This window comes from Triticum dicoccoides, chromosome 6B (assembly GCF_002162155.2).
Source record: "Triticum dicoccoides isolate Atlit2015 ecotype Zavitan chromosome 6B, WEW_v2.0, whole genome shotgun sequence".
In the NCBI taxonomy this organism is placed as follows: domain Eukaryota; kingdom Viridiplantae; phylum Streptophyta; class Magnoliopsida; order Poales; family Poaceae; genus Triticum; species Triticum dicoccoides.
This window is the reverse complement of record NC_041391.1, coordinates 64,820,261-64,834,311: the sequence shown is the minus strand read 5'-3', so window position 1 is coordinate 64,834,311 and position 14,051 is coordinate 64,820,261. Positions and strand designations below refer to the sequence as shown.

General features: G+C 44.2%; 1 protein-coding gene across 1 annotated transcript; it reads left to right on the top strand.

Moving 5' to 3' along the window:
- Positions 1-4,295: 4,295 nt before the first annotated feature.
- LOC119320063 lies at positions 4,296-8,157 on the top strand. Its single transcript, XM_037594201.1, has 3 exons — positions 4,296-5,465; positions 6,439-6,557; positions 8,077-8,157. Exons 1-2 carry the CDS (start codon positions 4,376-4,378, stop codon positions 6,459-6,461), a joined length of 1,113 nt encoding a protein of 370 aa, XP_037450098.1. The 5' UTR covers positions 4,296-4,375; the 3' UTR covers positions 6,462-6,557; positions 8,077-8,157.
- Positions 8,158-14,051: the final 5,894 nt, after the last annotated feature.

The following is a 14,051-nucleotide window of genomic DNA, read 5'->3' as shown; positions in this document are numbered from 1 at the left end:
AGTTCCGTCTTCCCTCCCCATGTCAGCACTTACCCCCCATGGTGATCAACCGTTTGTCGTGCTCCCTGGCTACTTGATTTCCCCTGAACTCCACTTGATCCATCATGACCATCATCGCTGTCTGAACTTTCATCGCTATCGCTTTCATCACTACCTTTATCTCTGCCACCTCCCTCGCTTTCACTGTCGGCTGCCTCGTTGTCGTCGCTGTCTGAATTAAACGACTCCTCCTCACTTGGTAAGCTGTCTCTTCCGGCTGGTACTCGCTTGCTCCTTCTGTTAGACTGCCGCCTGCTTGTCTCCGCAGTAGTAGGATCTGCCTCCTTTGTCCCCCATTCATCATCATCTATCTTCCCAACCCCAGTCACGAGCTTCCCCACTGCATGAGAAACTACGGAACACATTTCGTGCACCAACCCTGTGAGCCTCTTTTGCTTCTGTAAAACATAAAAGTGGATGGTAGAGAACATGATAAGTACATATCTTTTATTGAAGATTCTGAAAAAAATGGTTGAATGTACAAATGGCGATAAAAAGGGGAACAACAGTGAGAGGAAAAAACAAGTGCTAGATAACTTACTAATTTTTCATATGACTCGGGCATTCTTGCGGCAACAAATTTGGTGATGTGGTCCATACTGCCAAACAAGCTATCATCCGCACACTGAGAAAACTCCGTCTTGAGCTGGTGGTTTATAGCAAAAGAAGATTAAAAAAACTATGAGTGACAACAATTCTGGCACTCCCATACCAAAAAAGAACTGAGAAATGAAGAAAAATAGTACTACTAATAGTCTTTAAATTCCTGCAACCATTATGACACTTCCCCCCTGTTGCCTACTATTAGTGGATACTCTAATCAACAAAAATGAAGAACTAGTATGCAAGTTGCTAGTTTTCATAACATAAGTTGCTTGTGTGGTTGTATAAATTTGCTACTTTTCAAAATGTAAATTGCACAGACAAAAAAAAAGAGCTAAAAGATGTACTACAGCAGCTACTATTAAAATAGAACAACCCAACAAATCCTTCCTGTGAACATAATCCAACTGTGTGCATGGCAAACGAAAAAGGTTCGAATAAGTCTGATAACTACTTGGACCTACTTGAAATATATGTATGGCACTTGCCCAAAAAGATACATTACCTTGCATGCTCTTTCAAAGTGAATTGCCTACTCTAAAAATGGTAGTGTTGCCTAAAAACAATATGACAATAAATATATATCCTAAAACAGAAAAATTGAGTTACCCGCAATTGGCCATATTCTCCTGGAGCCTTCCTGTCCTTCTTGATAACTCTGGAGATTAAATCCGAATTCCAAACTGAAACCCTTGGTACCAAGTTCGGGATTGGCTCATCAACATCCAGAGAGTCTAGGTACAACAGCTGCGTAGAGACAAGGAAAAAGAACAGAAATGTTTAAGTTACCTAATGATTGCAAAAAGAAAAGAAAAGATAAGTAAACAATTGATGCTTAAAAAAACAAAACAGCTTGAAGCACTTACAACAAGGTGGAAAACACAACAACAAACAGCCTTCTTGTTGGCACGCCCCGAAGTGAACGCAAGCTTTAATTGATCAACAACAAACTGGCATATATTGGTTTCTGTTATTCCATTGACATCCATGACCGCCGGGAAACTCTTTGGGGAAATGCTCAAACTAGTTGAAGGGGCAAGGAAGCACGAAAAAACAAGAGCTAGCCAAGCGCGGACAAAGTCATCATCATGAGATCCTCCCATGTCTACGATCATCTTGCACCATTTTGTGAGGGTTGGGGAGTTTTTTGATGTGATGTTGTAAATACTGTACATTGCCTTTGTGATTTCAGGCCGATTCTCGAAGCACACCTTCCTGCCCCAGTTGGGCAAACCCCATATCCTACGGACACTTGCGGCATCTACAGGAATCTTCCCCCCTTTCTGGAATGACTATCAGTGAAATCTCCGGGTCGTAATGCTTCATTATCCACTGGCTAAAATCTCCGGGCATGCTACTCACTGCAAGGTCCAGAATGCCACCAAATTCTTTTCCGATGATGACACCCTTTTGGTCAGGAACCAAGTCCTTGTTCAACTTGAAGAGCCTTGCAGGGGATGCCCTGTTCCTACGACCCTATTGCACATACGGAAAAAACAAAAAAAGGAATTAGCAAAAGGGAAGGGAAAAAGGTTCATCACAACATAGGCAACTTATGCATCATTGCTGGGCAACTGCTCAGTGAAACTGAGGCAACTATGCAAAATACCTCAGTTCCTCCCGTCTTCTGGCGTTTTTCTTTTGGAGGTTGGTCGACGTCTGCACATTCGACATTTTTATTCCCAACATCTGCAGCTTGGCTCTCGTTACTATTCTCGTTACTAATGATATCATCAGGGCGCTTCCCCCTTGCAGCAACTGCTTTAGTTCTCATACGGTTGTACCCAGTTATTGGTGCACTGCTCCGTGGCTGGAAGATAGAAACCACATAAATAAATAAAAAATGGAAAACAAAATCTGTTATGTACAGGAAGAACATAAAAACTTCCTGAGCATGTGCACACCTGTGTTTGATGCTCTTCATTCCCATGAGATGCAAGGTCGTCATGACTTGATCCAGCAGGTCCATCCTGTTTTGACTTATGACTTGTCCCAGCCATCTAATTTCTGTTGCATATTTAAAGGACAAACAGTGAGATTCATCATAAAAATGATTCTGAAAAGAAATCTATATCATCCAACAAAATTCGTTTGACTAAATTCTTACTAAACTAAGCAAACAACAATTTAAAAAAAGTGGGTAATGAAAAGCGTTGTAAACTATCTGATTTTCACTATATTACAAAACTATCCTATAATTGGCCCTATTACCCTCCCTCTACATTTCCTATAAAATCTGAAACAAATCAAGGCACCTAGAACAAAAAATCACAGAATGAATTCTCGTGAAATGCTTACAACTGTCCTACAAAATAGGGCCAATTATAGGGCCACCCTATTAACCTCCCTCTACTGAATTACTTCCTACCTCACGCACAAAAAAAATTCACATGTACATTTTCCATTGCCAAATCATTACTGTCCTGCACTAAATCAAAACACACTGTCGAACCACCTTCGTAGGCGACACACAAACCATATCAGGCAAGTCATCACAAAAAACAAGGCAACATTGACATGGGAGAGGCATTACTGTCCTACAATAAACCAAAAACACACTGTCAAAACACCTGCGCAGGCAACACATGAACCATATCAGGCAAGTCACTCACAAAACAAGCGCAACATTGACATGCGAGAAAGCATTATTCTCGTGCACTAAACCAACAACACCGTCAAAACACATGCGCAGGCAACACATGAACCATATTCAGGCAAGTCAGTCACCCATCAGGATCAACCTCAACATCTACAATACCGAAAACCTACAGCACCAAGGCTTGCCTTCGAATCATACCAACACGAAATGCCCCGTGTGGTCGTCCCTCTCCAATCTAACGAGTTCTCCATCAATTCTACCATCTACTATTCGATTTCGTCAACTTAGTCAAACGCGGAGGAGCGCATCGACCCCGCCGCGATTCGGCACCTCTGCAAAAACCGCACGATGGCCGCACACGCGCCGTTTCTCCTCTGTCCGCGGCGGAGCGGCAGAGCGCGTCGATTTGGACAATCTAAACGCAGAGGACCGGAAGAGATCGATGGGCATACCAGGGGATTCGCCGCGATTTTGCCCCTCTGCTGCGCCAACAGAACAACGGCCGCGCACGCCGTTCCTCCTCTGCCGCGTCTCCGGTACTGCTCCTTCCGCCGCGGCCTGCAGCGCGTCGTCCCTCCTCGGTCGCGTCTGCGCCGCTGCACCGCCTTCCTTGACGCCGCGCCCGCTGTCCCGCCCTCACTCCGGCGGAAGACGACCGCCGAATCCCCGACACGCCACCCGCTGCTCTCGGGTCTCGACCGGTGGATTTGGGGGATGGGTAGGGGGATTGGCCGGCGAGATCCGCTCCGGCTGCGCTCGATTGGAGCAGTTTCGAATGGGGGGGGGGAGTGGAGAGGAACAAGAGAGGGGAGGCGAGACGCAACCGCACTGAGGCCCAACGGGTCTCCACCACGATGCCACAACCAGGGGACACCTGGCGCGCGCATCGATATATCGCCGGTTTACACTGAAACGCGCGCGACCGCGAGATGTGGATCGGACGGCGCGCAAGCCCGAATGCTCTCTAAGGCAAAGTAGCACCCGACCACTTTTTAGGATTTGGGTTTTTTTAAGGGATGGCTCCCCTGTTGGTTTCTACAGTGGTCAGCTTGATTTCTCTGTCTCTTCAGTGTGACGGCCGCACTCGACTTCACATCCCGCATCAGCACAAACAACGGCGGGGAGGGCGACACGATGGCGGCCTGCCTCCGCCGCCGCCGCCCCTGCTCGCTGCCGGAAGGCGGCGACCTGCACTCCGAGATCCTCCTCCGCCTCCCCCCGCAGCCCTCCTCCCTCCGGCGCGCCTCCGCCGTCTGGCGCCGCTTCCTCTCCGACCCCGCCTTCCGCCGCCGCTTCCGCATCCACCACCGCCGCGGCGCTCTCCTCCTCGGCTCCTTCATCCATTACCCCGGAATCACCTTCCAGCCAGCTCTGGACGCCCCCGACGGCCTCCCCCTCGAGCAATTCCGCCTGAAGCTCGACGACCACTACATCGCCCTCGGATGGCGCCACGGCCTCGCGCTCTTCTTCCTCCCGATCCGGCTCCAGGTGCTTGTGTGGGACCCCCTCGCCGGCCACCAGCTCCGCCTCGCCGTTCCTCCGGATTTCGAGTTCGACGGGGCGAACAGTACTGTCAGCGGGGCGGTGCTTCGCGCCGCCGGAGACGTCGACCACTTCCGGGTGGTCCTGGTAGGCTGCGATGGGGAGCAGCCTAGAACGGTGCTCGCCTGCGTTTACTCGTCGGAGACCGGCGTATGGGGTGATTGCGTCTCAGCGCCGATTCCATCCGAGGGTTTGTTCATTTTCAGGGGCCAGCCCGCTATGCTGGCAGGGGATCGCCTTCACTGGTCTGTTACCGTGGCGGGATCAAGAAGTATCCTCAAGTTTGATTTGGATACGCAGAGCCTGGATCTGAGCTTGCTGCCAGGGGATTATTACACCCCGCTCAGTCCCGTCGCATTCACGATTGTGCGAGCAGAGGGTGGTCGGATGGGTTTCCTGTTCTTATACCGATTTACCGCCGAATTGTGGAGTACGAAGCGCAATCGTAACGGTGTTGTTCTATGGGTGCGAGGAAGAAGCATTGAACTGGACAGGCTACTTGGACTGAATTCAGAGAAAGAGCCCCCACAGATGATAGGGTATGCGGAGGAAAACAATGCGTTGTTCTTCAGGACAGCTGACGCTGACTACATGGTCCATCTTGAGTCATTGCAGTTCAATAAACTCCCCAAGACAGCCGTCGGTTCTTACTATCATCCATTCGAAACTGTCCATACTCGAGGTACTCGAATGCCTTTTACATTGTGGATATAACAAAACCGAGTTTTTTTTTCTTCCATATATAATTGGCTTATTAAATGTTTTTCACATTCTTTCATGTTAAGCTAAACGTTTTTAAGTAGTGTCATGTCACGTGTTTTTATTGTTGCTTGATGACCTCCTCTCAATTTATCTTTCTTGTACCTACACGGTGTTGTTTCTAATATTATCATTTTATTATCAAACTTTCAACTAACTGCTCCAAGTTAGAGGTATGGAAGGAAGAACAAAAACTTTGTATAAACCTAAAGAGGCACACCATCAGAGGAAATTATGCGGCTGTGCATTCATGAGATAATCAGATGGATAATCTTTTTGTCGATGACATGGCTCAAGCACAGATCAGCTATCTAGGATACATGGATCTATATGAAAAATAATTACACTAAAACAATGAACACCGAGATTGGCTAATTCTTTGTAGAATATAATCAAACTGAATTACATAGTTGCTTCCCTACTGAAATATGCAAGAGCTGTATAAGTATAGTTGTGGTGTTAGCGCATGGCTGCAGTACAGTTTTTCTTTTCTTTTCTTTTCAAGATGAGATGCATAGCAGTTTGAAGCTGAAGACCGCTAGAGAAGGGATTAGCTTGAACAAACTAAAATGTCAAATAGGTGGCCTGAATGATACATTTGGAAGCTTAAAAGCTAGTTACATTTCTTTGTTCCAGTATTGTTATCTCTGGTAAGCTTGCTATAATCTTTAAATCCATAATACTTGACTTGGTTTGAAATTTACAAACAGTTGTTCATTTTATCACTTGTGGTAGAGCCCCATTGCAAGTGTTCGTTTATACCATGAAAAGTCAATAAATTGAGTTAATTTCATATTTTCAAACAGCTGACCTAAGAATCTTGTTGATGCCTCCTTGTATTTACTTGACTTTTTTTTGGAATGTCATTGGTTGTTTGACTTATGCTTGTATAACAGGCATTACCGGTGGAAACGAATGAGTTGAAGTTGTAAGGCATTCTTGGTGGACCCGATGGAGACAATACATAAGACAGTTGCTCCCTTAGATATGCTGTTGTGATGTATTGCTTCAGCAGGTAAGTTTATCTTCTGCATGCAAGTTGAGGTATCTGAACTGTTCTTCTATGAAAACAAGCTGGTAGATTGTCCAGTTGCAATCGGTTTGAGTGAAAATTAGAACTTGAGCGAGCGTGATTTGGTTACCGGAGTGATATCTCGTGGTATAATGAGTATATTCATGTTCACTTTGTACAAATTTCTGAATGGATCAAAAAATATCCTTTGTACTGAAATTTCTTTTGTCATAAAGAAATTCGCTGGACCAAAAGGGTCGTATGTGTTTGCATTCCTTAATATTTCCCCTCAAAGACTCATATTTTCCTTAGGTTTTTGAATATAATATGAATACAACTGGATTAACAATTCTTCATGAAAGAAATGCCTAAGGCTATATACGCAGGTTGACTGAAGATCTTAAAAAGGTTATTGCCATATCTGCTTGCAAACTGATTATCACTGTTTGAAGTACAACAAAGGCAATTCTGCAGTAATACTAATTCATGTACTACTGCCTACTAGCATTATTATGCCATTTTTCCCAAGATTGGTTTGGTAATGGTAAACTCAGCATAACTGCATCTAGCTAAACAAATCTTGAGTAATGAAATGCCTAATATCCTAGATCAGCAGCATGACTTTGAATACACTGAAACTCAAACAGCTGATTTGATCAGTAAACCTTCTTGCCCCTTTGCCATTATGAACATCTGTTGATGAAAAGTGCCTAGTCTTCGGTGGATTGGCTGTGCCCCCTTTACAACTGCAACCTCGGATGCCATATCCCCCATTAGTGGCATGTGTTTGTGTTGATTGTGTTATTATATTATAACTGGTGAGTTTGTTTTCTCTTCATTTTTTTCTATAGTTTGATTAGCATGATTATTAGCTGATTCAGGTTGTGCTACTTTCACCATAGTTAAAAAAGGCGCGCCTAAGCGAGCGCTTAAGCGCTCCTAGGCTCTAGGCGTTGGCAAAACGCATTGCGCTTAACTACACTTAATCTGTGCATAATTGCGGATAAGCATGCAGTTTGGTCAGTAAAGCGCAAGGCGGTGGCAAAACGCACAATTAACGCCTAGCGCTTTTTTGAACTATGATTTTCACCACACCTTCCTTCTACTCGTATATACACCAAGCCATTCGATGTATACAAGTATTTTGCTTCCCCTGTTCTCTGTGTATTTGGCTGAAAACATATGCTGGTAACATATACAGTATTTGGCTACCTCCTTGTTCTCTGAATTACTTGCTATCAGTTTGTTGGAGTTGGAGAGTGAAAACCTTAGTTCATTTTTGTAGTAAGAAGCTTATGCAGATGTATCTCAGGAGTATTCTTTATTCAAAGAGGATCCCCATGTCGCTTGAAAGTCGTGTGAATGATTTTCACACATGTAATTATGCCTCGGTTATATGGCTCTAATCAAATGTCAATTTGCATATGATTGTTATGATCAGAAATGATTTTGGAGCAGTGTACTGTTTTAAATTTTGTGGTCAGCAGCCCTTTCACCTTACCACTCGTCACCTCTTTTTCAGGTCAGCGGCATGAGGCTTGGAGTGTGCTTCTATAACTACTTTGTACGGGACTTGTGAAGACTCATTTGTAGGTGTTCTGGCCATGCACCTTGGTTGTGTTACTATATAATATGGCTGACAGACATATTGGTGTACCTATGAAAGTGATAGATGTATTATTACTTCTAGCGGGGCTTTTGCCTAGAAAACTGCTGGTTTGCATGCAATGTTTTAGAAAAGTAATAATGTACTCCCTCTGTAAAGTAATATAAGACATTTTAGATCACTATTAGTGATCTAAACGGTCATATATTACTACCTCTGTAAACTAATATAAGAGCGTTTAGATCACTAATTTAGTGATCTAAACGCTCTTATATTAGTTTATGGAGGGAGTACTTTACAAGAGGGGGTAAATTGCAAATTATTTTTAACTATAGCAAATGACTCGTGATTTATTACATGTAGTGGAATTCTGTGTTTATTGATACTGCAACATTTTGTTTTGAGAGCAACATGCATTTGCTTCCACGATAGTTGTTAATTTTTTGTCATCTACTCCCTGCGTCCCGAACTAGTTTTGGATTTGTCTAGATATATTGATGTATCTAATATGTCAGAAGCTTTTATTTAGCTATGAATTTACATTTAGTTGTAAATTGTTTCAACCATTCTTGTTCAAATATGTTCATAGTTTGTCCAGTATTTTCCTTGGTAGCTGAAAGTTGATTTTAAGCAAACTGAAATTTATTTCAAACAAAGAAGATAGAGAATCAGCTTCCAGTATGTACACAAGAATGGCCCCCGGGTATACCTGGGAATATCTCGGGCTGGGCCGGTCTTCGGGCTAGGTCAAAAAAAGCCCGGTGCTGAAAACCCAGGCCTGAGCCCGGCCCGTTATGACCATCAAGCCTACTAAATCGGGCCTGAGCCCGAAAAAGTCTGACATCACTAGTAGAAAAAGAGGCTTCCGTCCAGCCCCATTAGTCGCGAAACTGTAGGAACCGCGACTAATGAAGTCTTTAGTCGCGGTTCGGCAGACGAACCGCGACCAAAGGCTTGGGCCAGGGCGCTCGGTGGCCAGCTGGTGCACGTGAGGGGCTTTAGTCGCGGTTGGGCAGGCCAACCGCGACTAAAGGTGCCCAAAGGCCTTTAGTCGCGGTTGGCCTGGCCAACCGCGACTAAAGCTCCTCCCCTATATATACCAGTTCAGCGCACTCACTTAGCCATTTGGTGCCACTTCTCTTCACAAGGGGGTGTAGGTTTGCTTTTGGTTCCTCTTATGCACACAAGGTGTTTGATGAAATGCCCAACAGCGTGAAACAAACATGATATGAAGTGTTGGAGCCACACTTGAGGTTCCTCCTCGATCACGGTTAGCAACTTGAACCTTTCATGCATGTGTGTCATTGATAAAATATGCATGTGTGTTGTTCATTGTTTAATTTCTATTGTTTATAGCTAGTTACTTTAACAAATGCATGATGGTTAATTATATATTTTATATTATAATAATGCAGATGAATCGGCAATGGATGTACGGTAACCGACTCTCCCGCGAGTTCACTACGGGTTTGAAAGATTTCCTCGTAGTGGCTAATGCGAACAAGCAGAAGGGTTTTGTTATCTGTCCATGTGTTGACTGTAAGAATCAGAAGGGTTACTCTTCCTCAAGAGAAGTTCACCTGCACCTGCTTCGGCACGGTTTCATGCCAAGCTATAATTGTTGGACCAAGCATGGAGAAAGAGGGGTTATAATGGAAGAAGATGAAGAAGGGGATGATTTCATCGATGAAAGCTATCTTGCTCATTTCGGTGATACTTTCATGGAGGATGCTGAAGGTGAAGGGGCAGGTGAAGGGGCAGGTGAAGGGGAAGGTGAAGGGGAAGGTGAAGGGGAAGGTGAAGAAGAGGCACGTGATGAGACCGTTGATGATCTTGGTCGGACCATTGCTGATGCACGGAGACGCTGCGAAACTGAAAAGGAGAGAGAGAATTTGGATCGCATGTTAGAGGATCACAGAAAGTCGTTGTACCCTGGATGCGATGATGGTCTGAAAAAGCTGGGCTGCACACTGGATTTGCTGAAATGGAAGGCACAGGTAGGTGTAGCTGACTCGGCATTTGAAAACTTGCTGAAAATGTTGAAGAATATGTTTCCAAAGAATAACGAGTTGCCCGCCAGTACGTACGAAGCAAAGAAGGTTGTCTGCCCTCTAGGTTTAGAGGTTCTGAAGATACATGCATGCATCAACGACTGCATCCTCTACCGCGGTGAATACGAGAATTTGAATGAATGCCCGGTATGCACTGCATTGCATTATAAGATCAGAGGCGATGACCCTGGTGACGATGTTGAGGGCGGGAAACCCAGGAAGAGGGTTCCCGCCAAGGTGATGTGGTATGCTCCTATAATACCACGGTTGAAACGCCTGTTCAGGAACAAAGAGCATGCCAAGTTGTTGCGATGGCACAAAGAGGACCGTAAGTCGGACGGGGAGTTGAGACACACCGCAGATGGAACGCAATGGAGAAAGATCGACAGAGAGTTCAAAGATTTTGCAGCTGACGCAAGGAACATAAGATTTGGTCTAAGTACAGATGGCATGAATCCTTTTGGCGAGCAGAGCTCCAGCCATAGCACCTGGCCCGTGACTCTATGCATCTACAACCTTCCTCCTTGGTTGTGCATGAAGCGGAAGTTCATTATGATGCCAGTGCTCATCCAAGGTCCGAAGCAACCCGGCAACGACATCGATGTGTACCTAAGGCCATTAGTTGATGAACTTTTACAGCTGTGGGGCAGACCTGGTGTCCGTGTGTGGGATGAGCACAAAAAAGAGGAATTTAACCTACGAGCGTTGCTTTTCGTAACCATCAACGATTGGCCTGCTCTTAGTAACCTTTCAGGACTGTCAAATAAGGGATACAATGCATGCACGCACTGCTTACATGAGACTGAAAGTGTACATTTGCCAAATTGTAAGAAGAACGTGTACCTTGGGCATCGTCGATTTCTTCCGAAAATTCATCCAGTAAGAAAGAAAGGTAAGCATTACAACGGCAAGGCAGATCACCGGCCGAAGCCTGCGGAACGCACTGGTGCTGAGGTATTTGATATGGTCAAGGATTTGAAAGTCATCTTTGGAAAGGGTCCTGGCGGACAATCAGTTCCAAAGGGAGCTGACGGGCACGCATCCATGTGGAAGAAGAAATCTATATTCTGGGAGCTAGAATATTGGAAAGTCCTAGAAGTCCGCTCTGCAATCGACGTGATGCACGTTACGAAGAATATTTGCGTGAACCTCCTAAGCTTCTTGGGCGTGTATGGGAAGACAAATGATACAAAGGAAGCACAGCAGGACCAGCAACGTTTGAAAGACCCTGATGATCGGCATCCGGAATGGTTTCAAGGTCGTGCCAGCTACGCTCTGACCAAAGAAGAGAAGGTCATCTTTTTTGAATGCCTGGGCAGTATGAAGGTCCCGTCTGGATTCTCGTCCAATATAAAGGGAATAATAAACATGGCGGAGAAAAAGTTCCAAAACCTGAAGTCTCACGACTGCCACGTGATTATGACGCAATTGCTTCCGATTGCTTTGAGGGGGCTCCTGCCGGAAAATTTTCGAGTAGCCATTGTGAAGCTATGTGCATTCCTCAATGCAATCTCTCAGAAGGTAATCAATCCAGAAGATCTACCACGGTTACAGAACGATGTGATCCAATGTCTTGTCAGTTTCGAGTTGGTGTTCCCGCCATCCTTCTTCAATATTATGACGCACCTCTTGGTTCACCTAGTCGAAGAGATTTTCATTCTCGGTCCTGTATTTCTACACAATATGTTCCCCTTCGAGAGGTTCATGGGAGTATTAAAGAAATATGTTCGTAACCGTGCTAGGCCAGAAGGAAGCATCGCCAAGGGCTATGGAAATGAGGAGGTAATTGAGTTTTGTGTTGACTTTGTTCCTGACCTTAAGCCGATTGGTCTTCCTCGATCGCGGCACGAGGGGAGACTAAGTGGAAAAGGCACGATCAGAAGGAAATCAACGATATGTATGGACGGCCATTCTCTGACTGAAGCACACCACACTGTACTGACCAATTCCAGCTTGGTGGCTCCGTACTTTGAGAAACACAAGAATATTTTACGCTCGGACAACCCGGGGAAGCCTGAATCCTGGATTAGGAAGGCCCACATGGAGACTTTCGGCAGTTGGTTGAGAAAACATTTAATGAATGACAATGATGTTGTAGATCAGCTGTACATGTTAGCCAAGACACCATCTTCGACTATAACGACTTTCCAAGGGTACGAGATAAATGGGAATACATTTTACACGATCGCCCAAGATAAAAAGAGCACCAACCAAAACAGTGGTGTCCGCTTTGATGCAGCAACCGAGAATGGGCAAAAGGTCACATATTATGGTTACATAGAGGAGATATGGGAACTTGACTATGGACCCTCCTTTAAGGTCCCTTTGTTCCAGTGCAAATGGTTCAAGCTAACAGGAGGTGGGGTAAAGGTGGACCAGCAATACGGAATGACAATGGTGGATTTCAACAATCTTGGTTACCTTGACGAACCATTCGTCCTAGCGAAAGATGTCGCTCAGGTTTTCTATGTGAAGGACATGAGTAGCAAACCGAGGAAACGGAAAGATAAGAAAACGATCAGTACATCATGCGATGATCCAAAGCGCCACATTGTTCTTTCAGGGAAAAGAAACATCGTGGGAGTGGAGGACAAGACAGACATGTCAGAAGATTATAATATGTCTGCTGAAATTCCGCCCTTCAAAGTGAACACCGACCCAAGCATTAAGTTAAATGATGAGGATGCTCCATGGATACGGCACAATCGTAAGCAAGCAGGGACACATGGGAAGAAATGATGTGTAATAATTTATTGTACCAAACTTTGTTGAATGGATCATGTGAATTATATTACCCGTGATGTGTTTGGTGTCCATTTTCGAATGATACATGAAATTGAATTAGTTTTATTTTTCTTAATTTTTTGATATATTATTTGTATTTTTAGAATTTTGAATTGAATTAGTTTTATTTTTCTTAATTTTTTGATATATTATTTGTATTTTTAGAATTTTGAATTGAATTAGTTTTATTTTTCTGAATTTTTTGATATATTATTTGTATTTTTAGAATTTTGAATTGAATTAGTTTTATTTTTCTGAATTTTTTGATATATTATTTGTATTTTTAACATTTTGAATTGAATTAGTTTTATTTTTCTTAATTTTTTGATATATTATTTGTATTTTTAACATATTGAATTGAATTAGTTCTATTTTTCTGAATTTTTTGATATATTATTTGTATTTTTAACATATTGAATTGAATTAGTTTTATTTTTCTTAATTTTTTGATATATTATTTGTATTTTTAGAATTTTGAATTGAATTAGTTTTTTTTCTGAATTTTTTGATATAATATTTGTGTTTTTAACATATTGAATTGAATTAGTTATTTTTTTCTGAATTTTTTGATATATTATTTGTATTTTTAAGATTTTGAAAAAGAAAAAGTATTTGGAAAATACCTTTAGTCGCGGTTGGCCTGCCCAACCGCGACTAAAGGTCGTTGCGCGCGGGAACGAAAAACCCGCCAAAAAAGCCCTTTAGTCGCGGGTCGCCTCCCCAACCGCGACTAAAGGTTACCCTTTAGTCGTGGGTCGCCTCCCCAACCGCGACTAAAGGTTACCCTTTAGTCGTGGGTCGCCTCCCCAACCGCGACTAAAGGTTACCCTTTAGTCGCGGGTCGCCTCCCCAACCGCGACTAAAGGGCCCTTTAGTCGCGGGTCGCCTCCCCAACCGCGACTAAATGGGGGGGGGCTATAAATACAACCGCCCGACCCGTCGCCTCCATTTCTGCTCGTCTTCTCTGCCGCGCCGAAGGCCTGCCGCCCTCGCCCTCGACGCCGCCCGCCGTCGCCCGCGCCCTCGACGCCGCCCGCCGTCGCCCGCCGCCCCCTC

What these genes read in the sequence shown, in the direction of transcription:
- LOC119320063 (XM_037594201.1), top strand. Translation starts at nt 4,376, where the DNA reads ATGGCGGCCTGCCTCCGCCGCCGCCGCCCCTGCTCGCTGCCGGAAGGC. An exon ending in CGAAACTGTCCATACTCGAG is followed by an intron (nt 5,466 to 6,438) that starts GTACTCGAATGC and finishes CTTGTATAACAG; the next exon opens with GCATTACCGGTGGAAACGAA.